The 14193-nt window shown below is 38.5% G+C and overlaps 1 protein-coding gene across 3 annotated transcripts in view; it reads left to right on the forward strand.

Annotated features, from left to right (window-relative positions):
* LOC664434 (zinc finger SWIM domain-containing protein 4) overlaps positions 1 to 13898 on the forward strand; it is a 52775-nt gene extending 38877 nt beyond the window's left edge. Inside the window, exons 3-12 of one of the 3 annotated variants that reach the window (XM_008197732.3) lie at positions 363 to 490; positions 6323 to 6615; positions 6666 to 6968; positions 7022 to 7296; positions 8544 to 8680; positions 8735 to 9121; positions 9172 to 9899; positions 9951 to 10217; positions 10275 to 10493; positions 11995 to 13898. In XM_008197732.3, the coding sequence (XP_008195954.3) occupies positions 363 to 490; positions 6323 to 6615; positions 6666 to 6968; positions 7022 to 7296; positions 8544 to 8680; positions 8735 to 9121; positions 9172 to 9899; positions 9951 to 10217; positions 10275 to 10493; positions 11995 to 12504 (3247 nt within the window). In that variant the 3' untranslated portion in view covers positions 12505 to 13898. Of the gene's footprint in view, positions 1 to 362; positions 491 to 5631; positions 5773 to 6322; positions 6616 to 6665; positions 6969 to 7021; positions 7297 to 8543; positions 8681 to 8734; positions 9122 to 9171; positions 9900 to 9950; positions 10218 to 10274; positions 10494 to 11994 lie in introns of those variants that run through there. The other 2 variants (XM_008197733.3, XM_064355820.1) reach the window with 2 other exon arrangements.
* Positions 13899 to 14193: the final 295 nt, after the last annotated feature.

Below are 14193 nucleotides of genomic sequence, written 5' to 3' on the forward strand. Positions count from 1 at the left end.
ATACTTTTAACTAAACAGAGTTATCTCCTAATAGCAGTTAATTCACGAATTATTAGCAAATGTATGTTTTTATTTGAAAACGGTTTAAAAGCTTATAGAACGAAGTTGTCCAACATTTTCCTCTTCAAACGATGCACGTAATAAAATGTTGTTTCACTTTCCCTCCGGCTTTTTCTACAAATCCGCGCTGAAACATCAAAACAACCTCCTATAATTACAATAAATACCGTTCACTTTGAAGCTCGTCGAATCTTGTCCATTTGTCGCGCATTCACAGGCCATAAAGCAATGTTGTTGTCAAATGAACAATTTAGGCTTTTATCATCTTGAATTCGCGTAAATACTGGAAATTTATTTTTCAGATGCAAAATTACCTCTGTGACCTGCAGTTGCGACACGAAGGATATCTTCTGGTGTCAACACGTCGTGGCATTGTCCCTCTACAGAATTCGGAATGCGGAGAGCGTCCGGTTGCGGGTTCCAATTTCAGGTGAGTTTTTCGATATATGATAGAAGAGAACTTCGGCTTCCATCAGCGACGTTGTCACAGCGGAATTCGAAAGTCGTAATAACTGAATTTGAAGTTGCGACGCTATCTGATATCTGTAATACTCTCTGGTCCGGTCCACGTATTCAGGTTTTCCATAATATGACATGTCCTGAGGTCGTTTCATGAATATTAAGCAGCGACATCAATGATGTTTTTATCCCGTTTTGCACCGCTATGCGGTGGACCTAATAATTTATGACCACTGCTTGCTCTTTCATACACACTGCATCCCAACAACAACTCCTCAAATAATGCTCTTTCAAACCAGCACAATGAAAAATACAAAAAAAAATAAAAACAAAAAAGAGCTAATAAGATCAGCTCCATTTTAGAACAGCCGATTATAATAAGTACATATAATATATAATATATAATATATTATATAAATATAAATATATTATATATTTTAATATTATACTTATATAAGTACATGAATACTTAAAAAAGTAAGAAGAAAACATAATTTTGTTTATTTATAATTTTGATTTGTATTTGTTTGTTTTTGAGTGTCTCAAATTGACAAAAAAAATCCGAATAACTTAATTTGAAATTTTTTTTGGTCCAAATTTATTAAATCGTTATTTATTGTTGTATCTGTACATTTATTTTGACCGACCATGACAAATAGTGAAAAAAATATTGTCAAACGAGCAGTCTTTTTCAACCAAACTCACAAAAAAACAGAATGTGGTAGGTATAGATAACCTTGAACTACTTTAAAATGTATACCTAGTACAAATAAATAAATAAATAAATAAAAGTAATGTTCCTAAACGAATGATGGCTGTATCTACACGTATGTATTTACTGTATTTATGCCACCTGTTGAAATACGTATATTGCAAAAAATTGTCTTTAATTTCCACATGAAATATTGCGACGATTCTTTGTCATTTTATTGGTGGCTAGAATGTAAAAAAATGGGCCGATTGTGGGTTGCGTTAACCAGCGTTGGTGCTTTTTATCCTGGACAGGTTGGCATTTACTCGCTGTAAAATAGTGATATCGACGTATTCAGCGCATTCAAATTGTGTCTAATTTTACTTTCATACGGCTGCCTTCATTTCGCATGTTATTTCGATAATACATGAATAATGCCCCAAATTAATATCTCTCCTGCAGCTACGATACTATTCAATTCTCTGAATAGACTGATTAAATTACACACAATTCTCTCCTTTGATATTTTCAATCCTATAAGATGCTGAAAGCACACACACACACAAGTGGGCCAGTCCGTATCATTGCAATTGCAAATCGCCAATTAACGGTGCCCCGAATTACTCGTCTCAGTCCCATTTCCCATCAATTAAAGCCAGTCCCGCGATAAATATGACACAACCACACCTTTTTTAAAGCGAACGTAGTCCGCGTCTCCGCCCAACCGCTGTAACGATTTCATATTACAGAGTTTTTCTGGGCGCAGAGGCCGACTTGGCGCCCGGGGAGCAAAAAACTATAAAGTTTTGCCATAAAATTGTAATATCATACTATATACAGGTTGCAACGAGAGGGGACCCGCGCTTATTGATCGGCCGCCTCTCGACTGATTCGACGATATCATACGAGAAGAGGGTGAACATCCCCTTTAAAATAAATTAAAACCGCGGGTTTGTTACTTATTTCCGACAATAAACACCAGAATTGTCCCTTTTCGCCGATATTTAAGGCCACTGGAAAACCATCAAATAACACCGCATTGTTCAACCCGACCATAAATGCTCTGTTCGTATCTCACTAAAAACCAGTATTTATTTTACGGTTATTTGCCACAAATTTTTATTTTTTCACTATTGATTTGAATTATTTAAACGTGCGCTTCGCCCTGAATCCGGTCCTGTCGAGTCGGAGCTTTTACCACTTCCACTCGCCGTTGTCGCGGCTCCTCAGACACTCTCCCTCCTTTATGTTGTTTTTTTGAGGTTATGTTAGTTATAACAGTAGTTTTGGCGCGGTTCATCGACTTATTTTCAGTTTTTCGTGCAGTTCTGCTTGTTTTAACTGGATTATGTAACACATCAGCCCACGTTCAAGCCTTGCAACGGTTGTTTTTGTATGAAAAGTGACGTGAAAGTGGCAAAGTGATTCATTTAAAAATGCGCGATAATAACGAAGATTTTTTCGATCAGTTTAATCAAAAGTCGATCTCCAAAGTAAAAAGGTTCAATTTCAAGGAAATTATCGGAAAAGGATCGGCAAAACCAACATCAGACGAAAATGCGAAAATTGAGGTTATGTCTACTAGAGTTGAAGCCCAAAAAACAATTAACTGTGAAGTCCCATCGAAAATAAACAGACCAACTAGTCTAAATACTAGCTTACTTAAAACTGGATCGTCTGATGCGTTTCAAGTTGACACTAAAGACAAAATTCTTAAGAAATTCAGTTTTAAGAAGCAGACGGTCTTAAAGACAACTACTTCCCAACAGTCGTTGGAATCGAGCTCTAAGCAAGACGGCTGTGTTGGCATTTTCAATAAACACGTCGCTAGTAGTGCAAGTAGTGAATCTTCGAAAAAATTTAATTTTAAAAAGCAAGTTACCCTGAACACAAATTGTGGGACCTTGAATAATGTGGCTGAGGCAAGACCTACACAAAACGGAGACTTCCTTGAAACGTTCAAAAACCATGTCACTGAGACCTCCAATAAGACCACCACATCTCTCGAAATTTTGAACACCACACAAAATGAATATGTTGGAACTTCTCCAGCTTTAGGTTCACATAATTCGTCCCAAGCGGGCCCCTCATCTAATTTTTCTGCCGACGATTACATGGATGACGAAACCTTTGCTAGTTTTCTAGCGTGTGAGATGGATTTGGAAACTCCTCAAAATAATACTAAGGACGTAAGTCCCCCACCTGAGGCCACGCAGAGTGGCGTGTTTACCGGTCGCACAGATGATTCCCATGAATTTCGCAAAAAGTACCCCCATACAGAAGTCATGTATGAGGTTCTCCACCAAAAATTCGGGTTGAGGCACTTTCGGCCCCACCAAGAAGAAATCATAAATGCGAGTTTAACACAGCAGGATTGTTTCGTTTTGATGCCGACCGGTGGGGGGAAAAGTCTTTGTTACCAATTACCTGCCGTTTTGATGCCAGGTGTAACAATAGTAATTTCGCCATTACGTGCTCTAATCAGCGACCAAGTCGATAAATTAAATGCTTTGGATATACCGTCGGCGCATTTATGTTCAGACGTTAAGAAGGCCGATGTTGATGTAATTTTCCAAAAGCTTCACGTCCGGGAGCCAATCTTGAAGCTGCTTTATTTGACTCCGGAGAAAATGTCGGCTTCGGGGAAAGTAACAGACATGATTAAGTCGTTATACGCACGTAATAAATTGGCGAGGTTTGTCATTGATGAAGTTCATTGTTTGTCGCAATGGGGGCACGATTTTAGACCGGACTATAAACAGTTGTCTAACTTACGTAAACAGTACCCTGAAGTACCGATCATTTGTTTGACGGCAACAGCCACTAAGCAAGTCCAAGGCGATGTTACAAACATCCTTGGTCTGAAAAACCCTAAAACGTTTATACGGAGTTTCAATCGGCCCAATATCAAGTATAGAGTTATTCCAAAAAATGGCATTAAGGTCGTAGAGGAGATAACAAAGCTGATCAAACAGAGGTTTTACCGAAAATCAGGGATTATCTATTGTTTGTGTCGAGCTGATTGTGAGAAACTAGCAGAGGATCTGTGTAAATTAGGCATCAAAGCCAAGGCATATCATGCCGGTATGAGCGACTCTATCCGCGAAAAGCAACAAAGGGAGTGGATGCAAGACCAGTTTCATGTCATAGTCGCAACGATTGCCTTTGGTATGGGGATTGACAAACCGGATGTTAGATTCGTCATTCATAACTCCATGCCAAAGTCAGTAGAAGCGTTCTATCAAGAATCGGGAAGAGCAGGCCGTGATGGTGAACCTTCCTACTCCTATCTCTTCTACTCGTACGCTGACGCTGGACGTTTGAAACGTCTAATGCAGATGGATCGCGGTGTCAATAAAAACGCACTTCATGGTCACTACGAGAATTTATACCAAATGGTGTCTTTCTGCGAAAACATAGTCGATTGTAGACGCTACTTGCAATTGATACATTTAGGCGAAAAATTCGATCGGAAAATATGCATGGAGAACAAAGCTATGATGTGCGACAACTGCGAGAACATTAAAAACAACAAACTATCAGACGTTACGAAAGAAGCACGAGAGTTGGGTCAGTTGGTCCACGATTTAGCTCGGCTTGAAAATGTGACTTTGCTTTACGTCGCTGATGTGTATAAAGGGTCAAAATTAAAGAAAATTGTAGAGAAGAGACATGACCAGCATAGGTTTTATGGCGGGGGGAGTTCTCTGGACCGTGTTGATATCCAAAGGATTTTGATAAACTTAGTTTTGCGGAAAATCTTGACCGACTTTTGTACATTTAACGGGGATTTTCCAGTCGTCTATATAAAACCGGGCGTTAAGTTTACCACTGTTAACCAACCAGATCTAAAAATAATGCTTTCGATTAGAGAAAGAATTGCTCCGGTTGCAAAAGTGTCAATGACGAAAAGCTCGTCTGACGAGTCAAGAAGCCCAACTCCGTCGACTTCAGCTGCTCAGCCAGTTGCCGCTAACAAATTTAAAATCAACGCTATTAAAGTCCAGTGTCATGAGGAACTGCTCGAGGAGTGTCGAAGACTGGCACTGGAACGCAGTGTGACTCTCTCCTCTATTATGAACTTGTCAGCTATCAAAAACATGTCGGAGGTTCTACCAAACACGAAGGAAGATTTTATGAAAATCCAACACGTGACACAAGCGAATTACGAAAAATTTGGAGAATATTTCCTTAAAATAACAACAAAACACAGAGAGGAGTTGAATAAATTGCAGACACCGGTAGCTTCATTTGAGAGTACTCGCAGTTCAAATGCATTTGATGATAGCGACTGGTGGTTGGATAGTAGTCAAAGTACTAGTGGAGTAAAACGAAAATCAACGTCGGGCTATAAGAAAAATGCGAAACGGTTTAAAAGAAATTATTATAAGAAAGGAAAAGGGAAAGGAAAGGCTAAAGCCAAGAGTACGAAAAAAGCGCCGAAAAACAATAAAAAGGGGAATTCGCTAGGCTTAATGCCTTTGAAATAATAAATTTGTTCTGTGGGAGGTGTACATAATTTTCAGTTCGTTGTTAAGGTCGAAAATGGGACAGGATATGGGGTAATGAAATAATTTTTATAGAAAAATTATGACGCATTAAAATTACTTTTCTAGTGTTAGAACATTTTGCTAGACAATAAACATTGTTTTTTTGCATCATATTTTTCCTAAATCGAAGCTTGACATGAATATAGTCGTATGATAACGAATGGATGTTTATTTATGCCTTGGAGAAATCGTAAAAGCTAATTATATTTTTTATATTCAGAGCGACTAACGAGTTGTTAAAAATTGAATGCCTCATTTTCAGGTGCAGGTGCAAATGTTAGGGATAATAAATATTCCTAATTAAAAAAAAAGAAAGTATATTCATAAGTCAGGCAGTATTTTTTATAGATTTAAAATCAATAAAGTATTAAATAAAATAAAAGATGAATAAAAAGACTTGTTTAACATGTTTTGCGGTCACATCACAAAATATAAATAAAAGATGATTTGTTTCCTATTTTTATACCGACCTGTAACTGATATTTTTCATTTTGAGTCAGGTTGTAGTTTTAGTGTTTAAAATTTGGCCACAGGTTTTATGAATTTTCCGATTTTGTTTCAGAAACTCTTTTGCAAATGGATCGTCAACAGCTTCAGAAATTTGTACAGTATTTGATATCGGAGCACCATACGGAAGTGCTGCCAACCGCCCAAAAACTAGCCGATGAAATTTTACAGCAGCGCTCCGAAATTAATCAGATCCCTGGCGCCCCCGATCCGACCGCCGGCGCGTCAGCGGATGATGAACACTCTTGGCATTTGGACGAAGAACAAGTATGCGAACAAGTCAAGTCCTATCTGTCACAAGGCGGTTATTACAACGCCAACAAACAACTCAACTCGTTATTTTCAAAGGTGCGTGCGAAAAATTCAGCCGACTGGTTTTTTATTTCGAAATAATTCAGGTGCGTGAAATGCTACGCGCTCAAGATTCCAACGGGGCGAGAATGTTGACGTTGATTACTGAACAGTTCCTCTCCGATCCCCGGTTGCAAATGTGGCGTAACCAAGGTACACCAATGACTGATAAATGTAGACAATTGTGGGATCAACTGGGTTCCTTATGGGTATGCATCGTTCTTAATCCGAATTGTACCCAACACGAGAAACAGCAATGGAAAGTACTGTTGGAGAAGTGGACGTTGATTGACGTCTGTCCGCCCGAAGATCCCGATTTTAGGTTACAGGATCACTCGCATCGGGATTCGGTTAGTTGGAGGGTTTGCGAGGTGTGACTTGGTGCGATTTTGTTTGGTTGCAGTATATCAGTAGGGACAGGGATAGGGATAGAGATCGGTACTATCACGAGAGGGATAGGGACCGGTACGCCGATAGGGAACGGGATAGGAGGGATCGCAGGGATCGGGACAGGGAGAGGGAAAGAGACAGAAATCGAGCCGCTTACGATTCGTCAGATAGCTCGGAAGACGACGATGGCGACAGTTCGTACAGTCCTAGAAATAGTAAACGATTACGATTATCAGGGAGTCATTCTAAGTCAAGCGTACCAACGTTACCAAGGACAATTTTTCACAGGTGGGGGTCGTAATTATTAGAACAGCATGATTGGGGGAGAATATCCACGCCATTTGGGTGTTTGTTGGGTGTATAACGTTTTTGAAAGTTATGTATTAAGTACATTCTTATACTTAGGCTGTTGGGGAGAAAGTCTTTTAAAATGCTATCAGTGCTTTATTTAATTCAGAAAAAAATCTGAAAACTGAAAAAAATTGGTGTTCTTTGTACAATTATTTCCTTTCAACAATGAGTATTTAACAAAAATGAAATACTTTTGGCCCCGTAGAGGCCTCTTAGGAATAAAGTGGCTTTTGTTTTAACATGAAATTGTCAATCGTTAACGCGACTCGTTTACTGAACACTTATTCACATGCCGAATTTTCTGCTGAATTCGAATCCGAAGTTAGTTTTTTGATTTGGAATTGTCTTCGTTATGAAAAATACGGTTTTGTGAAAGTTTTTTAAAAATTGGTCACAGTCCTGTATTCCTTCTGAATAAAGCTAGTATTTTTTTTTTCAAATGATTACTCAATGAATCTTGTTTTTAACGTATATATACACACCTTTTAGTTTGAAGAAAAGAAAACTGAGAAAATTGGGCAACACTACGAATACAGAGGGAAATACCAATGCCACTTCAAGTGCATAAATTGCAGTAACTTTAAATTGCACTAACTTCCTGAGTATTAAAGATATCGAAATGATTCTTGTACCAAAAACTTATTTAAACTATTAGTTTTATTTTCTCTCCACTATATTTAGGTCTATCTCGAAAATTTAACTACACAAAAAAAATGTTACAAGAAAAATGCATTTTTTTCAGTTTGCTTTTGTTAAAATTATAACTTGTGTCTATTCGTTGAAATCCACATACATTGAGAAATATTTTCCAAAAAAATGAAATTCGTAATTTTATTTAAAAGAAAAATATGATCAATTTTTTTTAAATTGTTTTTCAAAAATTTCCTCAGTAACATCTTTTTCATGATGAACGTAGTTCCAAACAGAGAATCGTATTTCGGGTTAGAAGTCAACAGAATGTTTTGCATAACAATCAGTTCAAAAAAGCGTGTGTTCTTCAACCCGCAGATGGCCAAATAAATTTTTATTATTACAATTATTGTGCGCTGCTAATGGACCTTCTCCTGGCTAGTTGACGGCAATTGACTTCTGGTCCGTTATGTTAGAAACAGAGGAATTCTCCCCCTTAAATAATAATTCCTTTTTTGTCGTCGGTGGTTTTCTGACTGAGTTGCATGTTCTAGGGCGTTAGATGCGGTGGGCATGTCTTGGGATAACATGCACTTAAAAAACATTTTATCTAGTGATACATACTGTTCACATGTTCCTGACACAACTAGTTCCGGCAGTTTTAATTCACAAGGCCAGCCTTTATGGCACGGTAATTGCAGCCTCTTTGTTTCATACTTCAAAAATGCATCGATATTTTTCGTAGAACCGATACCATTATGTGCGGCTCGAGTCGACTCCTTGCGTTCCCACGGTCACATGGAGGCCGCTTTACGACTGGCGGTTTCTGTAGTACGTACGATGAAGCAACAGCAATTGGTTGCGCAACGTCGTTGGCACGAGAGTCAGCAAGCCAGCACGAGTAGCAGTAGCAATAGCAAATGCCAAACGAGTTGCAAAACGACGCCGTGTACGTCCCGATGCACGGGGCAGTGTAATAGCAAGTCGTGTTCGACCACCTCGAACACAGCTCCTGCCAACACGGATTGTTGGGTGGGACATCCCTTGGACCCCATCGGTACTCTTTTCGATACGCTTGCCGATTCTTCGATCATTCCAGACGACCAAAGGCCTCGTACTCCGAGTTATCTCGGTACGTGTTTAATTTTTGCAAGTAATGATTGGCTTATTTGAATTGTTTAGATATCGTAGGGATGGAAGAACAGCACAACATCAGGCCGAGGTATCACCATGTGCCTGTGGTGGGGTCCCGGGACCGGTCCGAAACCTACCTAACTTTGGCGTTCGAAGTGGCTTTGATCGGTCTAGGGCAACAGAGGATAATGCCAGTGGGGTTGTACGCACAGGAGAAGGCGTGCAAACAGGAGGACCGGCTCATAGCCAAGCTGCAGGAAATCGAGTTGGATAACAGTCTCATAGCCGTGCTTCGACGCCAAGCCATTATTCTCCTTGAAGGAGGCCCAACTAGTGGCCTAGGGATCGGTATTCACCCTGAGAGTATTCCAATGCACACCTTCGCTCGGTTTCTTTTTCTGTCGCTTCTGAGCTGTTACCCGGACCTGGCCTACGAAGTCGGTTTGCGAGCGATGCGACTCCCCCTGCTGGAGGAGCACGAGGATTCGGATGACCCTCTTGGGGGCAATAGCAGTTCGTTGATGATGAGGGGCTCTCCAAGGTGGTTCACTTTGGGTCACATTGAAACGCAGCAATGCGCTCTCAGTTCGACGATGCTCAGTGCGGCCAAGGGCGAAGTTATGAGACTGCGAACGGTGCTGGAATCGTCCCAGAGGCATATCCACAGTTCTTCCCATTTGTTTAAACTTGCTCAAGACGCGTTTCGGTTTGCGACGCCTGAGAATGGACCCAGACATCCCACCTTGCTGAGTGTGGCCTTTGAGTTGGGCCTGCAGGTAAGTAATTCTTGGAAGGTGACAGAAGTTGTAGTAATTTTTCTGTGTCAGGTTATGAGGATGACTTTGTCGTCTCTAAACTGGCGGCGACGTGAGATGGTGAGATGGCTGGTGACTTGTGCGACGGAAGTGGGAGTCGACGCGCTTATTTCAATTATGCAGAATTGGTATCAGTTTTTTACAGCGACTGAAGCAACCGGCCCTGTTGCTACCACAATAATGTCACATAGTACCATTATGCGTCTTAATCTTAGTTTTAGTCAACAAGAAGAATTGTCCAGTTGTGCGAGAACGTTAGCTCTGCAATGTGCAACTAAGGTATGTGTTAAATTGGCTAGGTTTTTTTCGTCACTGTGAGTGTTTTAAACAATCTAGGACCCTCCAAATTGTGCCTTGAACGCGTTGACGTTGTGCGAGAACGAGGCTCTGGCCTTTGAGACCGCTTACCAGATTGTCGTGGATGCAGCCTCACACATCATGACATCTTCGCAACTCTTTACCATTGCCAGATACATGGAACATAGGGGCTATCCAACCCGGGCCTACAAGCTAGCCATGTTGGCTATGAAAAATGTTCATCTCGCTTACAATCAGGTAAAAGTACGATCTTTTTCTCTTCTAGTTCCTGTCCAAGACAAAAAATTGTTCTTGAATTGTTCTTCATTTGGTAATTATAATGAGTTCTAATATTGCTTGCTATTTTCAATAATCTCTGATTCCTTAATTTTTGTATCGCCAACTTTTTAAAAGGGGCTTCAAACTCCAAATTTGTATCAACTACACTTTATAAACCCCAAATTGCAATTTCATAATTGTAAATTGTTACAAGTCTCTGTTCTTTTGAGTCTCCAAAGACAACTTTATCATTTTTGAATTTATTTAATAAAGACTTAAGTGAGTTGTTCACTTTCTTCACCTTTTTTAACATCTGTTCTTTTATTTTCTATTTTCATTCTAATCATAAGCTTTTCTAAACATTTATTTTCCGAAATAGGATCTTTTTTTATCTTTCAATTCCTTAATTGCTCTACTCATCTTAGATTTGTTTTCTTTTAACCTTAAAACAAAATTTTTTACAAAAAGACAAAACATTTAGAATATTTTGCTAAAAACTGACTTAAATCAAATTAGCTTAAAATTAAAATCACATGTAATTTTTAAATTTAGAGCACCCTTAACTGATAAATAATTTGACATAATTAATTTTCTTTCGGTTAAATGAAATTTTTTCCACGTTTCAAATGATGTTTTCCAAAGTAAGAATGCTGTTTAAAATATTAAAGTAAGGAGATGAAAGAAAAAAAGGTTTTTAATAATATTTTTAAACTTCCCCATTGCAGTTCTAATCAAGGTTTTACTGTATTATGAATTGATCTCATCTAATACCTAAAGAAAAAAAAGGAGAGTCGGTTCTGCAGACCTGGAATTTTTTGAAATTATCTTCGTAAAAATACCACTGAAAAACACGTATTTTTTAAAGGAAAAATGGTAAAAGTTAATTATAAAACACTTTCTAGAAATAAATGTACTTTTTAGATGGGCTAGAATAATAATTAAAGATTTGTAAGCCCTTAAAACGTAACAATTATTATTTACAGGCTCCAATCAAACAATTTGCTAAATATACGAACTCAAAATTCCACAAAATTGTCAGGTTTTCAAATGAACTATTTGAGACAAATGACAGAAATTCTGTTTGCTTAATTCACTGCTTTTTCACGTACTTAGAAAGTATAAATAAAACAGTTTAGCTAATTTTTTAAGTCATAAGATAAAATGTTAATTTGAGTCGACTTTTGGTACTTTCTGAAGTTAATTTCATCAACACAATAATATTCTCGTAATTCTATTTTAGACTTTTGCTATTGAAGTTTCAAACTTTTATTTTCTTTTTATGATTGATAATATTTTGTATGTAATATTTTTGTTGAAGCTGTACTTTGAAATTTGAGATTCAAGTTGGGGTTTAAAGGAGATTTATAATTTTAACAAATTTCTTAATTCTTGTTTTTTTACACTTCTTTGACCCTAAATGACTGGTCATTTTCTTAAAATATGTTTGATAGAACATAACGAAATGTTGTTTTTTTCGCAGGATACCCATCCAGCAATAAACGACATCCACTGGGCGTGCGCCTTGAGCCATTCGTTGGGCAAAACCGAACTGACAAACATGATCCCCCTCCTCGTTAAAAACGTTCAGTGCGCCACCGTGTTGTCGGACATTCTCCGTCGGTGCAGCATGACCGCTCCGGGCATCTCCTGCTCCCATGCGCCCCCTTTAGAAACCGGAAAACACCATTCGCATCCGCACCGGAGTCGAAGCTGCGCTCCCGGAATCAAGCCACTGTCGTACGACAGACCCCCCTTGCGGCAGCTGCTGGAGGCCGCCGTGGCCGCCTACATCAACACCACGCATTCACGGCTAACACATATCTCGCCGAGGCATTACGGCGATTTCATAGACTTTTTAACAAAGGCCAGAGACACGTTCGTGTTGGCGCACGATGGCCACGCGCAGTTTACGCAATTAATCGAGAACATGAAGGTGGCGTACAAAGGCAAGAAGAAACTCATGTTTCTGGTAAAAGAGAGGTTCGGCTGATATAACTTGAAAAAGTGGTACATGTAGTGTGTGCGTTTTTAACGCGGATCGCCACGATGATGGAAGCCTAGCGGTCTTCAAGCGCCTGTACTATATGTAGCTCGCTTCAATTCTTTTCATAGTCTAATCTAACTGGACAATATTCATGAAATGAGATTTTTTTCGTATGTATTTATTGACTGTTTATTCCCCCCTGAACAGACTGATTTTATTGTTTTATGGGCAACCGGGCCAAACTTCACGCTGGTCACGTGATAATCATAATTATGTGTATATTTTTAGGTAATAAATAAGTAAGAGGTCAGCTTGAACTTTGACGGGTTGCACTGGATCTCATTTGTACTTGTAGTATTATTTTTATTTTCGTCAGCATTTCTATTTTTACGTTTTAGGGTCTCGTAAATCCAGGATATAAATTGGTAGGAAAGGCATAACTAGTTTTTCGTATTTGTGCGCAGCTTGCTTTTTTCTACCGATGTGTACTTGGGGTTTGCCAAACCTTACGTTTCCTCTGTCCCATGTCGCTTTTTTAGTATTTAATGTTAATTTGTTTACCAAAGATTGTTGTTTGTATAGTATTTATGTACATATACCGTAAGAGAGACAGTCTCATTAGTTAATTGGGAAGCATACTTGAGGTGCCGTTTGAACTTCCTCGTGCGCCACTCGTTTATTTCACACCTATCAAGGGATGCTTTCCACAAATACAAGGTAAATGCTTCCTGTTATATTTATATAATACAGTATATCAATAAGTACAAAATAACTCTAAACACGCAGTCGACCAAGCTGTAGCGCGATGTCAGCTGTCATTCCGTAAGCTACCTCTCCGAGCTAAACCTAACAACATTCAACCGCGCTTTGTTCATGTTTAGTTTTATTTTTCAGGTTGGGTGTTTCCAAATTGACTGAATTATACGAGAAAAATCAAATCGACCCGCTTAGCTCTCCCGTTTTTATTTAGAGGCAACCGATACTTTCGACAAGATTTCAAAAAAATACGAAAATGTAACGTCGCTGCCGCAACATCTTGTTTTGTTGTTTTTCGTGTCTGTGATTGAATCTTTTTATTTAATGATTACGTTCGTCCAGTGCCACTAAAATAATAAGTTAGTGAAAAAAACATCGTTGACTTTTAAGTTTTTTCTTTTGGTATTAAGGAGATGTAAATATTGACTTGGCCAAATTGGTACACGTTCCATTCCAATAAAAATGATTTTATATAATTCGTTGTTGTATTGTGTTTTTTTGTGTATAATAATCATTAGGAAAATGTACATATTGCCAAAAACATTTTAGTTCTTTATTTGTTAAAATGCAATTATTGCGTTCAGTCTGTCTGTGTATTAATAATTTATGATTATTTTTACGATAATAAAAATATTTGTAATTCACATCGACTCTCAATCCCCCACACCCTAATAAATAGTTTTTTTTGCTCTAAACACCTTTGCAATAAAGTGACAAATTTTGACGTTCTCATTTGAGAGAACTCAAGCCACTATTTTTAATAAAAACACGTTCATGTTAGCCAACGGAAACAGTCATTCTTAGTCACTCGGTGCCATGCATAAAAAGCGCGAAGCCAAACTGTCAAATACAATTTTTCAAAGCCAACGGCGTAACCAAATTTTTAAATCCAAATTTCTGATATTTTCACAACTAAAAATAAATGATCAATTTTTAGTC

This window comes from Tribolium castaneum, chromosome 3, assembly GCF_031307605.1.
Source record: "Tribolium castaneum strain GA2 chromosome 3, icTriCast1.1, whole genome shotgun sequence".
Taxonomy (NCBI): domain Eukaryota; kingdom Metazoa; phylum Arthropoda; class Insecta; order Coleoptera; family Tenebrionidae; genus Tribolium; species Tribolium castaneum.